Source organism: Neomonachus schauinslandi, chromosome X (genome assembly GCF_002201575.2).
Source record: "Neomonachus schauinslandi chromosome X, ASM220157v2, whole genome shotgun sequence".
Taxonomy (NCBI): domain Eukaryota; kingdom Metazoa; phylum Chordata; class Mammalia; order Carnivora; family Phocidae; genus Neomonachus; species Neomonachus schauinslandi.
Genome location: NC_058419.1, coordinates 85301279 through 85321089, shown reverse-complemented (window position 1 = coordinate 85321089; position 19811 = coordinate 85301279). Strand labels below are relative to the sequence as shown.

The window sequence follows — 19811 nt, the reverse complement described above, 5'->3', positions numbered from 1 at the left end:
TTATTTTTTCGTTATTTAAATTTTAGTTAACATATAGTGTAATATTGGTTTCAGGAGCAGAATTCAGTGATTCATCACTTATATACAACACCCAGTCCTCATCACAACAAGCGCCCTCTTTAATACCCATCACTCATTTAGCTCATCCCCCACTCACCTCCCTCCATCAACCCTCACTTTGTTCTCTATCATTAAGAGTCTCTTATGGTTTGTATGTTTCCCCCTCTTTCCTTTTTCTTTCTCCTTTCCCATATGTTCATCTGTTTTCTTTATTAAATTCCACATATGAGTGAGATCATACGGTATTTTGACTGACTTATTTTGCTTAGCATAATACACTCTAGCTCCATCCACATAGTTGCAAATGGCAAGATTCATTCTTTTTTAATGTGTGTGTGTATATATACATTCTTTTTGAATACACACACACAACACCCCCCACATCTTCTTTATCCATTCATCAGTTGATGGACATTTGGGCTCTCTCCATAGTTTGGCTATTGTTGATGATGCTGCTATAAACTTCGGGATGCATGTGCCCCTTTGAATCAGTATTTTTATATCCTTTGGGTAAATACCTAGTAGTGGAATTGCCGGGTCATAGGATAGATCTATTTTTAACTTTTTCAGGAATCTCTGTATTGTTTTCCAGAGTGGCTGCACCAGTTTGCATTCCCACCAACATCCTTGCCAGCACCTGCTGTTTCTTGTGTTATTAATTTTAGCCATTCTGACAGGTGTGAGGTGGTATCTCATTGTAGCTTTGATTTGTATTTCCCTGATGATGAATGATGTTGAGCATCTTTTCATGTGTCTGTTGGCCATCTGGATGTCTTCTTTGGAAAAGTGTCTATTCATGTCTTCGGCCCATTTCATAATTGAATTATTTGTTTTTTGGATGTTGAGTTTGATACGTTCTTTATAGATTTTGGATACTAACCCTTTATCAGACATGTCATTTGCAAATATATTCTCCTGTTTCATAAGCTGGCTCCCCACAGAGCAGGAAGCCCAATGCGGGACTCGATCACAGGACCCCGGGATCACGACCTGAGCCGAAGGCAGACACTTAACTGACTGAGCCACCCAGGCACCCCAAGCCCTTAGATTTTCCGTGATTGGGGGGGCAATAGATAGTTGGAGTCTTTTGGCCATGGTACCCCCTGACGCGGTGGGTCATCTTCCAATCCTGATGGGCTTGTTCCATCAAACAAGCAAAGCCTGCTGGTTGCAGAATTCTGTGCAGCAACCGGTGCACATCCCCATGTGTGGGGTTGTAAGCTGCAAAAACACTGCCAAGTACTTGTGCAAACTTCTGTGGGTCTTCCCTGGGCACAGGAAAAGAAGGCCTTTGATGAGTAACGTTGGCAGAGTAGAAGGACATTCTTCCTCTTCCAAGTCCCAGCTTCTTAATGACATCAACTTTATGTGGTTAGGAAGGGCTGTCTGTCTTCTCACCAAATCAGGAAAAATGTAGAATTAGATGATGCTCTGATATCACTTATGGGGGATATGGTATCCCCATGTTGGTATTTTTCAGCCTAGCACCTTTTTGGTTTGTCTTTTCCAAGTGACTGCCCTTGCTACTCTCTATCCTGTTGCCTTCATATGAGGACACGGTCTTTTATCCAAGTTCCCAATTATTCCCTGACTGTGTTGTTTTATCATCTCTGTTTTCCTAGCCACATGGTATGTGGGTAAGAAGGGATTCCTGGAGGTGGAGGCTAGCTGAAGCATGAAATAGAATCGGAGCTAGGGCGTGAGGCACACAGAATTCATTACTAGCTCAAAAAGTTGTACCCTTGTCCCTCTTCACAGGGAAATCTGCCGATTAACAGAACTGCTTATCTCAAAGACCATAGCTTCCCTCTTAGCAGGAGTTAGTTTGAGACAGGAAGGGATAAAGATATCTAAGGGAAGGGGAGCAAGGAAGGGAGTGGGTACGGCAGAGAAAGGAGAGTTTGGTAAAGAAAAAGTGGCTTTAATTCTTTCATTTCTTCTTCGGTTTTGCTTATTCTTTCCAAATAATTTTTACCTTTTTCCCTGGAATGAGATTCATCCCAGGAACATAAATAATTCATTTGCTGAAGATGAGGTCTTTCTAAAAACCACCACAGATAAGTCAATTCCCTCAAACCAAAGGCCTTATCCTCAGGCCACTGTAATACTGGATTCTCATTCCAAATAGATTCCATTCCAAATGTTATATGGGGATACATTAGCTCTTGAAGAGAAAGACCTGCAGGCAACATTCCTGGCTTACCATATTTTTCCACCATCAAATCTAGTGGTGATCCTGATGGATTTTAGGTCCTGTATTATACATGTTTACTCAAGGAAAATCTAGAATTGGAGAGCATGATTTGTCCAGCTAGTATTTGAAAAATGTGCAGAGCTAGAAGGGAGATATTTTATAATTCACCTTCAGCTCTACTCAGTTCAAGATTTTTTTTTTTTTTTTTTTTTTTGGAGAGAGAGCGGTGGCTGGGGTGGCGTGGGTAGAAGCAGAGGGAGAAGGGGGAGGGTGGGGGAAAGATCTCAAGCAGACTCCGCACTGAGCGCAGAACCTGACACAGGGCTTGATCTCAAGACCCCGAGATCATGACCTGAGCGGAAACCAAGAGTCAGACGCTTAACTAACCGAGCCACCCAGGTGCCCCTCAGTTCAGGAACTTTAAGGCCATCCCATCCTTATCAGCAGATTGTTGGGGAAAATTAAAAATAAAATCTCCTGGCAATCGAGGGAATTCTTTCTACAAATGTAAAAAAAGGAAAGAAGAGAATTTTATTTCTGAGTATTAAACCAGACTGTGATTTGCATTATGGGTAATCTGCTAAAGAGATGGCAAAGACAGAACGAAATCTCACTCTCTTTTGTAGCTGAGCAGATACAGTCCATTATCTGCATGTTTTCAAGATAAATGGTAACAAGTCCTCATGAAGAGGACCTGATAGTACCATTTGCTATTCATTCTTGCATAGTTCATCCTAAATTCACCTGGTAATTGGAATGGCCATTTGTGCTAGTTAATTGCCTTCATCTAAGAGGCAAAACCAAATTTCCCCATCTCATTGACAAGCAGATAGTACATCTTAGAGCCAGGTGCCTAGGCTAAGCTCCCAGCACAAGGGGCGGTGGGGGTGGGGGGTAGGAACACTGTCTTCCTTGATGTTTCCATTTCAAAGCAATGGCTTCCAGACCCCCAAGAAAAACATTCCTGGGTTGTAATGCTGACAAAAGGCTGATTTAGCCTTTTTAAAGATTTACATATATATCCAATTTTCTTAAGGAAATGCTCTAAGGGAAGGGGGAAGGGTCTCTGTTTTGGTTACAGGGGAAGTTCCATGTTTTTATTTTTAATTTTTTTTTAATTTAAATTCAATTAGCCAACATATACTACATCATTAGTTTTTGATGTAGTGTTCAATGATTCATTACTTGCATATAACGCCCAGTGCTCATCAAATCATGTGCCCTCCTGAATGTCCATCACCTAGCTACCCCCCCCCCCCCCCCCCCCCCCCTTCCCCCCCCCCCCCCTTTTTTTCCCTGGAGTCAAGAATCTCTCATTGTTTGTGTCCCTCTCTGATTTCTTCCCATTCAGTTTTCCCTCCCTTCCCCTGTGGTCCTCCGCGCTATTCCTTATGTTCCACATTTGAGTGAAACCATATGATAATTGTCTTTCCCTGCTTGACTTATTTCACTTAGCATCATCCCCTCCAGTCCCATCCATGTCAATGTAAGTAGTAGACATTCATCCTTTCTGATGGCTGAGTAATATTCCATTGTATATATAAACCACATCTTCTTTATCCATTCATCTATGGAAGGACATCTTGGCTCCTTCCACAGTTTGGCTACTGTGGACATTGCTGCTATGAACATTGGGGTGCAGGTGCCCCTTCTTCTCACTACATCTGTATCTTTGGGGTAAATACCCAGTAGTGCAATTGCTGGGTCACAGGGTAGCTCTATTTTTAACATCTTGAGGAACCTCCATACTGTTTTCCAGAGTGGCTGCACCAGCTTACATTCCCACCAATAGTGTAAGAGGGTTCCCCTTTCTCCACAACCTCTCCAACATTTGTTGTTTCCTGTCTTGTTAATTTTTGCCATTTTAGCTGGTATAAGGTGGTATCTCATTGTGATTTTGATTTGTATTTCCCTGATGGTGAGTGACGTGGAGCATTTTTCCATGTTTTTAACCTTACCCCAAGCTGTAGTTCTCCCAGGGGCAACTCAGGTTGTCCTTGACAGCTGTCTCCACAGGCAATGAGTTGCACGACAGAGCCTGGGTAATCTGCTGCTTACTAGCAGCCTGGAAACCAGCTTCAAAGTTGCTCGCCACACACACGAACCTGAGAAATGCCAGGAAACAAGCGTTTAGAGCCTTGCTTTCTTGTCCTACCCAGCACAGCATGAGAGACCCATGGAAGAGCGTCTTCCAACTCCACTGGGACAGAAAAGAAAACTTAAGGCAGTGACTTCCCTTTGTCCTCCAGGGATTCTCTGCTGTTTCTCTTGGGCCACCTGGGAGAGGATAGGGAGATAGGTTGGGGAGCAATTTGCATGTCCCACTACCATGTCTACCTAGAGCAGTCCCTGAATGGGAGGGACCCCCTTTGGACTTTATGAACATTCACAGAACAAGCCCATGAAACACCATACCAGTGATGCGTTTAGCCATGGAAGCCACAATGACTGTACCCTGAATTGGCCCAAAGCCCCTCCACCCCGCACCCCCGTCACTTTACCTTCCTTTGCTCGCTAATCCATACCAAAACCCCATCGGTTGAATTTGCGTGTTCCCTTGCCCTCTTGAGATCAGATAGGATGGTCTCAGGTACCTGTCTCCAACAGAGCTTTAAAAATCTGAGCGCTCCCATCCCTGAAGTTCTCCAGAGTACTCGGGGGGTATGTATGGCCTTTGGTCCCTCTTGGGAACAGAGAGCCTCTGGCCCACCCCTAATCATTTCTTCAAAGCAGCTGAGTTCAGGGTCGAAAGAGAGGAAGGGGTGAGGCATAGAGTGGGAGGGTGGATCCATGCCAGCCAGCAAGTCTTTATGTTTACCTTTGGGTTTGAACCATGGAGCGGCTACTCAGGGCTTACCCAAATGAACATCTTATGTTTTCAGGATGCACAGAGGACTGTGTCAGGTGGCTAGGTCCTCATGTTTTAACTTCAGGGATGCCTCGATTCCGTAGACACAGCCACGTTGCTTTCTAGCTGTGCCCATTGGCTAACTCATGCTTTCTGAGGACAGTGGCACCTTTTTCTTTTTAGGATACCCACTTTAATCTGGGGGCACTCGCTGCCCATTTTCATGATAGCATAAGGGAGAAAAAAGTTTTCCTTGACCTTCTTAGGGTCCCCGGCTGGGTCTGAAAATGAAACTGACAAAGACAGATCAATAAGAGAAGAGCATACATATTCACTTAATATAAGTTTTGTGTGACAGGGGAACCTTCATAAGGTCAGCATATTCATTGCTGGCTCCCATGGACTTCCCTCAAAGGTCCCAGGTCCCAGGGATTAGGATGTAAACATCTTTATAGTGGCGGTGGTAGGGTCATCATTCTGTCTACCAGAGAGGCCCACGAGGCCCTCATTCTTCCTTTTCCAGAAAGCCACATCTCTGGGCAAAACCATTCCTAATCACCCAAACCTCCAAAGAACTGTGAAGGGTCTGAAATTTTATCCCATTTGCAAGCTAACAACTTAGCCTGCCACGGTTTCATGGAGGCTGGCAGAAGACATGAGACTGCTGAGTCAGAGACACAGGACTTTTGAACACTCAGGACAGTCGTGGGAGTCACTGTGAACATTTGCCACTTCTCGAAGCCCCAGTTTCCACAGGGTGACACAAAGAGGGCCAGAGGATACTTGCACATGCAGTGGGTTCCATTATATGGGAGGAACCCCCAAACCTATGGACCCCAAATCTTTCATAATGAGCAGTAAGCCTGCCTGATCTTTGCCCGGAAGGAGAAATTATCTTTTTAAAAAAGATTTTATTTATTTATTTGACAGAGAGAGGGAGATAGAGAGCACAAGCAGGGGGAGCAGCAGAGGGAGAGGCTGAGCCTTCCTGCTGAGCCACCCAGGCACCGGACATTACCTTGAGTATAATTTATATAACCTGTCCCTTGCTCTGGAGTTGGGGGACTATATCTTTTAAGGCTGTTTGCTGTATAAACATGCTTGAAAAGACAGTTCGGCGGGGGGGGGGGGGGGGGGGGGGCCTGGGTGGCTCAGTCAGTTGAGCATCTGTCTTTGGCTCAGGTCATGATCCCAGGGTCCTGGGATCAAGCCCTGAGTTAGGCTCCATGCTCAGCAGGGAATCTGCTTCTCCCTCTGCCCCTTCCCCCCAGTTCATGTGCATGCTCTCTCTCTCTCTCTGAAGTTCAGAAAAAAAAGGCAGTCAGTGAGGCTGCTTGCAAGGCATGCAGAAATGTGAGACGCCTGGAGAATTGTCTCTCAATAGTCTCTCAAGTCCCTTTTAATTTGTAACAGGTCTGACACTTTCTCCTCCCTTGTGTTTTTCCCCTTGCTATTTATTTGCTGAAGAAACTGAGCCCTTTGCCCCGACCTAGGTCCCACAGTTTGGGAATTTGCTAATTGTATTCTGATGGTTGTTTATTTAACAGTTCCTGTATCTCCATTTTAATTTGAACTGATGAACCTAGAGGCCTGATCAATTGAGATTTAATTTTTTTGGCAAGAATACTTCATAGGTGGTGGTGAATGCTTGCTGGAGGCATGTAATGCCTGGTTATCTCTCTCCGTGTGTTCAGGGGTCATCAACCTGATCTAGATTGTAAAGTTCCTTCAGTCTTTCACCTGATAGTTTTCCACCCTTTGAAGATCTCTGCTTTTATCAGCACCTGTTAGCTGGAATACTTCTGCAAAGAATAAAGTTCTATAACCCACTATTTATCCTAAAGTGCAGTACTTAGAGGAAAGATAATCATTTTTTAGAATTTTAAAAAAGATTTTATTAGAGAGAGAGAGAGCACCCACAGGCAGGGGGAGGGGCAGAGGGAGAAAAACAAGCAGACTCCCTGCTGAGCGGGGAGCCTGACGTGGGACTTGATCCCAGGACCCTGAGATCATGAGCTGAAGGCAGATGCTTAACCGACTGAGCCACCCAGGTGCCCCAGAAAGATAATCATTTTAATATGAAACTCAAGTCATATCTCTTTCCTGATATATAAAACACTTCAATGGTGATCTACAGGCATACCTTGGAGATCTCTCAGGTTTGGATCCAGACCATTGCAATAAAAGGAATATTGCAACAAAGCGAGTCAAATGAATTTTTTGGATTCCCTGTGCATATAAAAGTTATGTTTACACTATACTGTAGTCTACAGAGGGTGCAATACCATTCTGTCTAAAAAAATGTACATACCTTAATTAAAAAATACTTTATTGCTAAAAAATGCTGACCATCACCCGGAGCTTTCAGCGAGTCATAATCTTTTTGCCAATGGAGGATCTTACCTCAGTGTTGATGGCTGTTGACTGATCAGGGTGGTGGATGCTGAAGGTCGGGGTGGCTGTGGCAATTTCTTAAAACAAGACAACAATGAAGTTTGCTGCGTCGATTGACTCTTCCTTTCACAAATGATTTTTGTGTAGCATGTGATGCTGTTTGATAGCATTCTACCCACAGTAGAATTTCTTTCAAAATTGGAGTCAGTCCTCCCAAACCCTGCCGCTGCTCTATCAACTAAATTTATGTCATATTCTGAACCCTTTGTTGTCATTTCAATGATCTTCACAGCATCTTCACCAGGAGTAGATTCCATCTCAAGAAGCCACTTGCTGGGGCACCTGGCTGGCTCAGTCAGTAAAGCATGTGACTCTTGATCTCGAGATCATGAGTTCACACCCTCTGGTGGGTGTAGAGCTTATGTAAAGCCATTTTCTTTGCTTATCCATAAGAAGCAGCTCCTCACCCATTAAAGTTTCATCGTGAGACTGCAATTCTCTGACATCTTCAGGCTCCACTTCTAATTCTAGTTCTCTTGTGCTATTTCTCCACATCTGCAGTTACTTCCTCCACTGAAGTCTTGAACCCCTCAAGGTCATCCATGAGGGCAGGTTGGAATCAACATCTTCTTAACTCCTGTTATGTTGATATTTTGACCTCTTCCCATGAATCATGAATGTTCTTAATGGCATCTAAAATGGTGAATCCTTTCCAGAAGGTTTTCAATTTACTTTGCCCAGATCCATCAGAGGAGTCACCATCTCTGGCAGCTATAGTCTTACAAAGTGGATTTCTTTTTTTTTTTTTTTTAATTTTTTTTTTAAGATTTTATTTATTTGACAGAGAGAGACACCGTGAGAGAGGGATCACAAGCAGGGGGAGTGGGAGAGGGAGAAGCAGGCTCCCCGCTGAGCAGGGAGCCCGACGCGGGGCTCGATCCCAGGACCCTGGGCTCATGACCTGAGCTGAAGGCAGCCGCTTAACCGACTGAGCCACCCAGGCGCCCCGATTTAGCATCATTCTTAAGAGCCCTGGGATTTTCAGAATGGTAAATGAGCACTGGCTTCAACCTAAAGTCACCAGCTGCATTGGCCTCTAACAAGAGAGTCAGCCTGGCCTCTGAAGCTTTGAAGCCAGGCATTGACGTCTCTCTAGCTCTGAAAGTCCCAGCTGGCATCTTCTTTCAAACAGAAGGCTGTTTCATCTACGTTAAGATGTGTTTTTTAATGTAGCCATCTTCGTGAATGCTCTTATTACCTGGATCTTCGGGATACCTTGCTGCAGCTCCTCCATCAGCACTGGGCAGCCAACCCCTGGCGCTTTTATGTTAAGGAGACAACTTCTTTCTTTGCACCTCATGAACCCTAGCTTCAGACCTTTCTTCTGCAGCCTCCTCACCTCTGTCAGCTTTCACAGAATTGAAGAGAGTTGGGGCCTTGCTCTGGAGTAGGCTTTGGCTTAAGGGAATGCGTTTGCTGATTTGGTCTTCTTTCCCAGACTACTACAACTTTCTCCACATCAGCAAGAAGGTTGTTTCGCTTTCTTATCATTCCTGCGTTCACTAAAGGAGCACTTTTAGTTTCCTTCAAGAACTTGTCTTTGCGTTCACAACTTGGCTAACTGGGGCAAGAGGCCTAGCTTTGGGTCTAAAGTGAGAGACGTGTGAGTTTTCCTTCCACTTGAACACTTGGAGGCCATTGTACGGTTATTAATGGGTCTGATTTCAATACTGTTGTGTCTCAGGGAATAGGGAGGCCCAGGGAGAGGGAGAGAGATGAGGGGGATGGCTGGTGAGTGGAGCAGTCAGAACACACACATTTATCAGTTAAGTTCGCTGTCTTATATGGACGTAGTTCATGGCACTGCAAAACAGTTACAATAGTGACATCCAAGATCACTGATCTCAGATCACCATAACAAAGAAAATAATAATTAAAAAGTTTGAAATACTGCGAGAATTACCAAAATGTGACACAGACACAAAATGAGCAAATGCTGCTGGAAAAATGGCGCCGATAGATTTGCTCAATGCAGGGTTGCAACAGACCTTCAATTTGTAAAAAATGCAATTAAGTGAAGCCCGATAAAACAAGGTACGACTGTATTATGAAAAGAATTTACACTGTTTTCATGATCAGACTCTAGCATACTTCCTGGATTTTTTTTCTTATAATCACCTGCCTGACATATTTTACAGTCTTCTCTCCTTTTTACAGAGCTATTCCTTTTTTCCTTAATTACCATGTATTTTCCTTTCTCCACACCTTTCTCTTTATCTTTCTTAGAAAATATTTTCCCCCATTTATCTCCGTCATACTTACTTACCCCCCCCAAAATTCTGTTTAAATGCTACCACCTCTAAGGACCCTAAACCTACACCTCCAGTAGAACTACTTTCTCTTTGGGGCCCACAGGGTACCCTAAATATATTTCTAACATGCACTTTTGTTTTCTGTGTTTTTTGAAACCGAGTTATATTTGAAAGACATTGAATTATATATAGTTTGATGAGTTTTGACAGATATATCTATGTAACCACCACTCAAACTAAAATACAGAACAGGTCCATCACCCTCTTGACCAGTCAATATCCTACCCCTGAGGCAGCCATTTTTAAGAATTTTAATCCCTATAGATTAGCTCTGCTTGTTCTTGATTATCATTTGGTCTGTGTTTGGCTTCTATTTCTAAATGAATAGAATATTTTGGAGAGTCATTCAGGTTGTGTCTGTCACCAGCTCTTTCCCTTTTATTGCTGAGTATTCCGTTGTATGAATATAGCACAATTTGTATATGCAGTCACCTGCCGATGAACATTTTGAATGTTTCTAGTGTTTGGTTATCATGGATAAAGCTGTTGAACATCTTTTCATACGCTTTATTGGCCATTTGTAGATCTTTTTTGGTGTCTGTTCAAGGATTTTGCCCATTTAAAAAAGTTGGATTATGTGTCTTTTTTGTTATTACTTTGTAGGAGTTCTTTTTTTTTTTTGAACTAACATCATCGTTTTAGAATTTTTTTTTTTAAAGATTTTATTTATTTATTTGACAGAGAGAGACACAGCGAGAGAGGGAACACAAGCAGGAGGAGAGGGAGAAGCAGGCTTCCTGCCGAGCAGGGAGCCCGATGTGGGGCTTGATCCCAGGACCCTGGGATCATGACCTGAGCCGAAGGCAGATGCTTAACGACTGAGCCACCCAGGCGCCCCTAGAATATTTTTTTTATTTTATCATGTTATGTTAGTCACCATACAGTACATCATTAGTTTTTGATGTAGTGTTCCGTTGATTCATTGTTTGCGTATAACACCCAGTGCTCCATGCAGTATGTGCCCTCCCTAATACCCATGTAGGAGTTCTTTCTACATTCTAACTATGGGTGTTTTGTGTATGTATTGCAAATATTTTCTCCCAGGCTGTGTCTTGATTTTTCATTTTCTTAATGGCATCTTTTGATGAGCAGAAGTTTTAATTTTGGTAAGGTCCCATTTATCCAAATTTTCTTTTATATTTATTGTTTTTTGTACTATGTCAAGAAATCCTTGCTTGACCCAGTGTTGCAAAGATATTCTCTTATGTTTTCTTCTATGGCACTTTTAGGGTTTTTGTTTGTTTGTTTTTTGTTTTTTGTTTTTCCTTTTTTAAAAATTGAAATATAACTACATGGCGCCTGGGTGGCTCGGTCGGTTAAAGTGTCTGCCTTCGGCCCAGGTCATGATCCCAGGGTCCTGGGATCAAGCCCCGCATCGGGCTCCCTGCTCGGCGGGAAGTCTGCTTGTCCCGCTCCCTCTGCCCCTCACCCCCACCCATGCTCTCTCTCTCTCTCTGCTCTCTCTCTCTCTCAGATAAATAAATAAAATCTTTAAAAAAATGAAATAGAAATATAACTAACATAAAATATCATGTTAGTTTCAGGTATGCAGTCTTGATTCAACAATTCTATACCTTAGTCCACACTCAGTACAATAAGTGTAGTCACCATACATTATTACAGTATCATTGACTGTATTTCCTTTGCTGTACTTTTCATCTCATGACTTATTTATTTTATAACTGTAAGTTTGTACCTCTTAATCCCCTTTATCTATTTCACCCATCTCCCCTCTCATCTCCCTTCTGGCAACCACCAGTTTGTTCTCTATATTTAAGAGTCTGTTTTTTTGTTTGTTCATTTGTCTTGTTTTTTAGATTCCACATATAAGTGAAGTCATATGGTATTTGTATTCTCTGTCTGACTTACTTTACTTGCCATAATACCCTCTAGGTCCATCCATGTTGTCACAGATGACAAGATCTCACTCGTTCTTATGGCTGAGTAATATGTCATTTTATATACCACATCTTCTTTATCCATTCATCTATCGATGGACACTTGGATTGCTTCCATATCTTGGCCCTTGTAAATAATGCTGCAGTTAACAAAGGAGCATATATCTTTTTGAATTAGTGATTTCATTTTCTTTGGGTAAATACCCAGTAGTGGAATTGCTGGATCATATTTTTAATTTTTTGAGGAGCCTCCACATTATTTTTCCCAGTGGCTGCACCAGTTTACATTCCCACCAACAGTACACAAGGATTCCTGTTTCTCCACATCCTCACCACTTGTTATTTCTTTTTTATTCTAGCCATTCTGAAGGGTATAAGGTGATATCTCACTGTGGTTTTGATTTGCATTTCCCTGATGATCAGTGATGTTGAGCATCTTTTCATGGATGTCTTTTTTGGAAGAATTTCTATTCTGGTCTTCTGCCTATTGATAAATCAGATTATTTGGTGGGGTTTTTTTGGGATTGAGTTTTATAAGTTCTTTATGTATTTTGGATATAACACCTTATTGGATATATCATTTGCAAATATCTTCTCACATTCACTAGGCTGCCTTTTTGTTTTGTTGATGGTTTCCTTTGCTGTGCATAAGCTTTTTATTTTGGTGTAGTCTCAATAGTTTATGTTTGCTTTTGTTTTCCTTGCCTGAGGAGACGTAGCTACAAAAAATGTTGCTTAGACTGATGTCAAAGAGATTATTGCCTATGTTTTCTTCTATGGGTTTTATGGTTTCAGGTCCCACATTTAAGTCTTTAATCCGTTTTGAATTTATTTTTGTGTATGGTGTAAGAAGGTGGCCCAGTTTCATTGTTTTGCATGTAGTTGTCCAGTTTTCTCAACACCATTTATTGAAAAGATTTTCTTTTCTCCACTGTATATTTTTATCCCTTTTGTTGTAAATTAATGACCGTATAGGGGTGGGCTAATTTATGGGCTCTGTCTTCTGTTCAATTGATTTAAAGTGTCTGTTTTTATGCTAACATCATACTGTTTTGATTGTTATAGCTTTGTAATACAGTTTGAAATCCAGGTTGTGATACCTCCAGCTTTGTTCTTTCTGAAGATTGCTTTGGCTATTTAGGGTCTTTTGTGGTTCCATAAGTATTTTAGGTTTGTTCTATTTCTCTGAAAAATGCCATTGGAATTTTGACAGGGATTGCAGTGAATCTGTAGATTGCTTTTGGTAATGTAATATTTGGTAATTTGGTAATATCTTAACAGTATTAATTCTTCCTATCCATGAGCACAGAATATCTTTCTGTTTACTTGTTTTATTTAGTTTCTTTCATCAATGTGTTATAATTTTCAATGTATAGTTCTTTTACATCCTTGGATAATTTATTCCTAGGTATTTTTCTTTTTCTTTTTTTTAACATAGGTATTTTTCTTAATGCAGTTATAAATGGGATTGTTTTCTTAATTTCTTTTTCTGGTAATTCATTATTAGTGTATAGAAACACAACAGATTTTTTTAAAAATTTTATTATATTATGTTAGTCACCATACAATACATCATTAGTTTTTGATGTGGTGATCCACGATCCATTGTTTTTGTATATTGATTTTTGTGTCCTGCAACTTCATTGAATTCATTTTTTAGTTCTAACAGATTTTTTGGTGGAGTCTTTAGGGTTTTCTATATATAATACGATGTCATCTGCAAATAGTGACAGTTTTCCATCTTCCTTTTCGATTTGGATGCCTTTTATTTCTTTTTCTTGCCTAATTGCTCTGGCTAGGACTTCCAATACTCTTGAATAAAAGTGGCAAGAGCGGGCATCTTTGTCTTGTTTCTGATCTTAGAAAAGCTTTCAGCTTTCCACTGTTGATTATGATGTTAGCTGTGTGCTTGTCATATATGGTTTTTATTGTGTTGAGATACCATCTCTCTATGCCTGCTTTGCTGAGAGTTTTTATCATAAATGGATGTTGAACTTTGTTAAATGCTTTTTCTGCATCTATTGAGATGATAATATGATTTTTATCCTTTATTTTATTAATGTGGTGTGTCACATTGATTGATTTACAGATGTTGAACCATCCTTATAGCACTGGAATCCCATTTGATCAATTTGTAGGGTTCTTTTAATGTATTGTGGAATTCATTTTGGTAATATTTTGTTGAGGACTTTTGCATCTGTATTCATCAGGGATATTTAGCTGTAATTTTCTTGTCTTGTGGTGTCCTTGTCTGGTTTTGGTATCAGGGTAATTTTGACCTTGTTAGATGAATTTCAAAGTGTTCCCTTCTCTTCTGTTTTTTGGAAGAGTTTGAGAAGGATTGGTATTCTTCTTTGAATGTTTGGTGGAATTCTTTTTTTTTTAAATATTTTATTTATTTATTTGAGAGAGAGAGAGAGAAACAGCATGAGAGGGGATAGGGTCAGAGGGAGAAGCAGGCTCCCCACTGAGCCGGGAGCCCGACGTGGGACTCGATCCCAGGACTCCGGGATCATGACCTGAGCCGAAGGCAGTCGCTTAATCAACTGAGCCACCCAGGCGCCCTGTTTGGTGGAATTCTTAGTGAAGCGGTTTGATTCTGGACTTTTCTTTGTTGGGAGGTTTTTGATTACTGATTCAGTCTTATTAGTATTCAGTCTGTTTAGATTTTCTATCTTTTCATGATTCAGTCTTGGTAGGTTGTGTGTTTCTAGGAATTTATCCACTTCTTCTAGGTCATCCAGTTTGTTCGCATATAATTGTTCATAGTAATCTAGATGGTTATTTTTATAGTTCTTCTCAGTTGAACTATCCTATTATTCTTTCACTGTGAACATATTTTTCTTTATGTTCTTGAGCATACTTATAGATAGCTGGTTTAAAATCCTTTACTGCTAATTCCGGCATTTAAATCAGTTCAGGGTCAGTCTCTGATTGCATTTCCTCTTGAACTTCTTTTATTTCTCTCAATACCTTTCTGTTTCTTTCTATGTTGATTATTTTCAACTGTATCTTGGTTGTTGTGAATCATATATTGTAGACATTTTGAATTCTGTTTAGTTCCCCTGAAGATCGCTGATTTTTTTTCATTTGGTTTAGCAAGCACTTAATTTGGCTGGACTCATATTGGCAACTGTCTCCTCTATGGTGTGTGGTAACTCAAATTTAGTTAATTTATTTACTCAACCAGAGATTAGGAAGAGTTAACACATAGATCTCAGGCACCTTTTTCTGTGTGAATTTGTCTTTCTGGTGGTCATGACGACTGCAAAACTCTCCTTTGATTCTTCAAGTTCAGTTAAGACTGGAGTTTTTCTAGTGGAATTGCAGTTACCCTGCATGGCATGACTAGGTCTTTTTACAAGCTGAAGGCTGTAAACTTGGTAAACCCATCCAGTGCCATCCCTTCTTCTAATTGTCAGTTCTCTTCCAGTAAATACCTGATTTTTGTTACTCTTCGGTATCTCCAGATAGTTTTTTTTTAATATTTTGTTCAGAGTGTAGTTGTTATCTATGTGAAAGTTGGTCTGATAAAATTAATTCCGTCATACTGGAACTTGATTATTGTTAATTTTTGTATGTGGTGTAAGGTATGGGTCAAGGTTTGTTTTTTCCTCCAAAACTTATATCCATTGTTCCAGCACAATTTTTTGAAAAGACTTTTCTTTTCCCCATTGAATTACTTTGGTACATTGGTCAAAAAACAGTTGTCCGTATGTGTATGGTTCTGTTTCCGGACTCTCTATTCTGCTCCATTGATATATCTATCTGTACTTACATCAACACCACACTGAAGTATCTAAAGTATCATAGCTTTATAGTAAGACTTATCATTACATATAAATCCTCAACACTGTTCCTTGCTTTGGCTATTCTAGATCCTTTGCATAGCCATATACACTTTAACATTTCCTTGCCAGTTTTTACCAGAAAGTTGACAAATAATTGGTTGAACAAGTAGAAGACAAATGAGTATGGTGATAGAAAATTTCAACAACACTCAGCCAACTTGATTTATATATTATAGAATACTACAGCCATCAACAGCTGAATATACATTCTTTTCCAGGGACACATGAAACATTCTTCCGGATAGACCGTATGTTGAAATCGTACAGAGTATATTTTCTCACCACTACAGAATTAAATTAGAAATGAGCAATAAAAAGGCATGAAGAGAAAATGGTCATATTTGTGAAGAATTAATTAGAGCAAGAGTAGAGGGAGCTATGTAAAGTTAAAAAAAAAAGTATGCATGCTTCCTTCTAGAAGTTCTAGAACACAGGCAGATGGAGCCTTAGCTGCTGCCTCGGTCTTCAGTGCCACTGCCACTGCTGCCCACCACCAGCCAGCATGTCCTCTGCTCACTTCAACCAGGGCCCCGCCTATGGGTTGTCTGTTGAGGTCGAGAACAAGCTGGCCCAAAAGTGTGACCACAAGCGGGAGTAGGAGCTTCAAGAATGGATCGAGGGGGTGACAGGGCACTGCATCAGCAACAATTTCATGGATGGCCTCAAAGATGGCATTCTTTGCAAATTCATCAGTAAGTTTCAGCCAGGCTCCATGAAGCAAGTCGGTGAGTCGACCCAAAATTGGCACCAGCTGGAAAATATTGGCAGCTGCATCAAGGCCATCACCAAGTATGGGGTGAAGTCCGCTGACATTTTTGAGGCCAACGACCTGTTTGAGAAAACCAACCATACCCAGGTGCAGTCCACCCTCCCAGCCCTGGCCAAGACGAAAGGGAATAAGGTGAATGTAGGGGTGAAGTACGCAGAGAAGCAGGAACAGAAATTTGAGCCAGAGAAGCTAAGAGAAGGGCAGAACATCATTAGGCTACAGATGGGCACCAACAGATTTGCTAGCCAGCAGGGCACGACAGCCTGTGGCACCCCGTGCCACCTCCGTGACCCCAAGCTGGGCAAGGACCGGCCCCTGGACCAGGCCACCATCAGCCTGCAGATAGGCACCAACAAGGGAGCCAGGCCGGCCTGACTGCATCTGGGACCAAGCAACAGATCTTTAAGCCTGGGCTGGGTATGGAGCATTGTGACATGCTCAACATCAGCCTTAAGATGGGCAGCAACAAGGGGGCCTGGCAGCAGGCCATGACAGTGTATGGGCTGCTGTGCCAGGTCTATGACCCCAAAAACTGCCTGACGCCTGAATACTCAGAGCTGGGCAAGCCTGCCCACGACCACCACCCACACAACTGCTACAACTCAGCCTGGGGCCCTGGGCCCCCCCACCCTGCCTTCCCTCCAGGGAGGCCAGCTGGTGCTCTCAGCAGGGTTGAGCCGGCCCCACCGACCCCGTCCCCCTGCATGGTGTCCTCTAGCCCCCTGGGACCCGCCTACAGGGTTAGCACTGGGGGGGCAGACTGGGGAGCCTGTGGTGGGGGAAGGGGGCCTTCCTCCTTGGAGCGCTGCAGGATCCAACATTGAGTAGGGTGTTCCCAACAGCACCCAAAGGATGCACACTGAGCAAAGCTACCCCTAGCTGTCCCCTGACTCCCTTACAGGTGGATTCCCCCAGGACAAGAAGTTCCCCCCAAGCAGAACCCCCAGAGCCCAGGCTTGGCCTGCCCCTCCCCATTCCTGCAGTGGAAGCAAACTGCATGCCCGGAGGCCCAGCGGACACATGTGGTTTGGTTTACAGCGACTGGCATATGTGGATGGGACGATGGCATTTGTAATGCGAGCACTTTCTTTTTCTCTTTCACTGGAGCACAAAAAATGGCTGTAAAATTAAAACAAAATAAAAAAAATAAAAGTTATAGAACACAGACTTCCCATTAAAATGAACAACAATAAAGAAACCCCCCCCTCCAAGAAAATGAACAACAAAATAGGATCAAGGTCAAATCCTGTACAAAATTATTAAGACATGTTAAAAATGAAAGACTGGGGGCGCCTGGGTGGCTCAGTCGGTTAAGCGTCTGCCTTCGGCTCAGGTCATGATCCCAGGGTCCTGGGATCGAGCCCCCTAATCGAGCTTCCTGCTCTGCAGGGAGCCTGCTTCTCCTTCTGCCTCTGCCTCTCATGAGTCAATAAATAAAATCTTTAAAAAAATGAAAGACTGACTTAATGTTGTATACAACGAATGGCAAAGGTTTACGATTAGATATTTGTATGCTACACAACATTACACATAACTAGGTATTTTGTAGGCATACTGTATAGCATATTCTGGTGAAAAAATCATCAAAAACAATTTCTTACTGATCCTCTCCCTATCCCCCGCTGCTGACCCTGTCACGTTGAACGGGACTGTGTTGTTACAGGTCTCCGTGTCATTCGAGGATGTGACTGTGGACTTCAGCAGGGAGGAGTGGCTGCACTTGGACCCTGCTCAGAGACGCCTTTACCGGGATGTGACGCTGGAGAATTACAGCCACTTGCGCTCAGTGGGTAAGCCCAGCCCTTCGGAGAAACTACAAGGAGCGTGTTAGGGGTAAAACTGTATCCTCCAAGTAAACTGTGTTGAAGTCCTAACCTCAGTTAGGACTAAGCACCTCGGGATATGCTCTTTTTTGGAATTGGGGTCTTTACAGAAGTAATCAAGCTTAAACGGGGTCTTCTGGGTGGGTCCTAATCCAGTATGACCGGTGTACTTAAAATAAGGGAAATCTAGACACAGAGACAGACACACACAGAGGAAAGACAGTGTGAAGACACGTAAGGAAAAGAAGATGGCCACGTCACTGGAGTGGTGCATCTATAAGGCGACACATGCCCGAGGCCGCCAGGAGGTCAGAGAGAAGCATGGACGAGTTCCTTCCCGTATTGAAGGTTCTCCTTCAAAAGGAGCATGGCCCTATTGACACCTTGATTTCGCACTTCTGGCTTCCAGAACTGTGACTCAGTGAATGTCTGTTGTTTTGAGCTGCCCAGCTTCTGGTACTTTGTTATAGCAGCCCTAGGAAACTAAGACAGATTTTTGTAATATGGAAGCGGCTTTGGAATTGGACAATGGGTAGAGGCTGGAAAGGTAGAGGCTGGAAAGGTTTTAGGTGCTTGATAGAGAAAACCTAGATTGCCTTGAAGAGATTCACTGGTAGAAATACAGACGTTAAGGGGGCTTTGGGTGAGGTCTCAGATGGAGTGAGGAGTGTGTTACTGGAAACTGGAGGAAAGGAGATCCTTGTTACCAAGTAGCAGAGAACTTGATTGAACTGTGTTCTGTTGGGTGAAAAGCAGAAAGCGTAAGTGATAAACTTGGATAGATAGCTGTGGAAATTTCTAAGCAAAAGCGTTAGAGGCATGGCCTGTGCTCTCCTTGCTGCTTACAGTAAAATGCAGGAGGAAAGAGAGACATTGGAGAGGAATTGTTAGTAAGAGAAGAAGCAGAACTTGAAGATTTGGAAAATGCTCAGCCTGTCCATAGTGCGAAAACTGAGATGGACTCCGGAAAGAACACCAAAGGTATGGACAGCCACTTGCTAAAGAGATCAGAAGTATGACCTGTGGATCCCATCAGCCATGTCAGTGGAAATGCTGCTAGCTTTGACCAAAGAGGACAGAGACAGGAAACAATGAGGGAAGGCTGTAGGGTGTCTGTTCCGCTGTGCACATGCATTAGCCTTCTGGAAGGGGGATGAATGATTTCAAGGATGGTTCTGAGGCCAGGATGGCTGCTGCTGCCACCACAGGCCCAGAGGGCCCAGGCTGGGAAAATGGGATGCAACAGACCATCACCTCCTCAGTTCCAGAGGGCAAGCCACCGACTTGGTTACCGGCCTGAAGGGGCAGAGCCGCCACCCAGGGTCAAGGGTGTGGAGTTGCCACATCTCATCTGAGGTCACACCTCCTAACAGCATCGTGCTCTCTCGAATTCGCTCTGCAAAGTGCTTTTCAACGTTCCCTTCCAGTACTTGTTGACAATTGAGTTTGTGCCATTAGTTAGCCTTAGAAGGAGCTTGCCACCCACCTTGGACTGCATCCCCAAGCAGCACAACTCCGGGAAGACTCAGGCTCAGTGCTCCAGGGGCTGCTACTGACCTCACACCATCTGCAGGCTGGGCCTTGATCAGAAGGACTTGGGCC

At 42.7% G+C, this 19811-nt stretch overlaps 1 protein-coding gene and 1 pseudogene across 1 annotated transcript in view; both read left to right on the top strand.

Annotated features, from left to right (window-relative positions):
• ZNF81 (zinc finger protein 81) overlaps positions 1-19811 on the top strand; it is a 91665-nt gene that overhangs the window by 48875 nt on the left and 22979 nt on the right. Inside the window, exon 2 of the mRNA XM_044911613.1 lies at positions 18050-18176. Within this exon, the coding sequence (XP_044767548.1) occupies positions 18050-18176 (127 nt within the window). The remainder of the gene's footprint in view (positions 1-18049; positions 18177-19811) is intronic.
• LOC110571108 lies at positions 16120-17210 on the top strand (annotated as a pseudogene).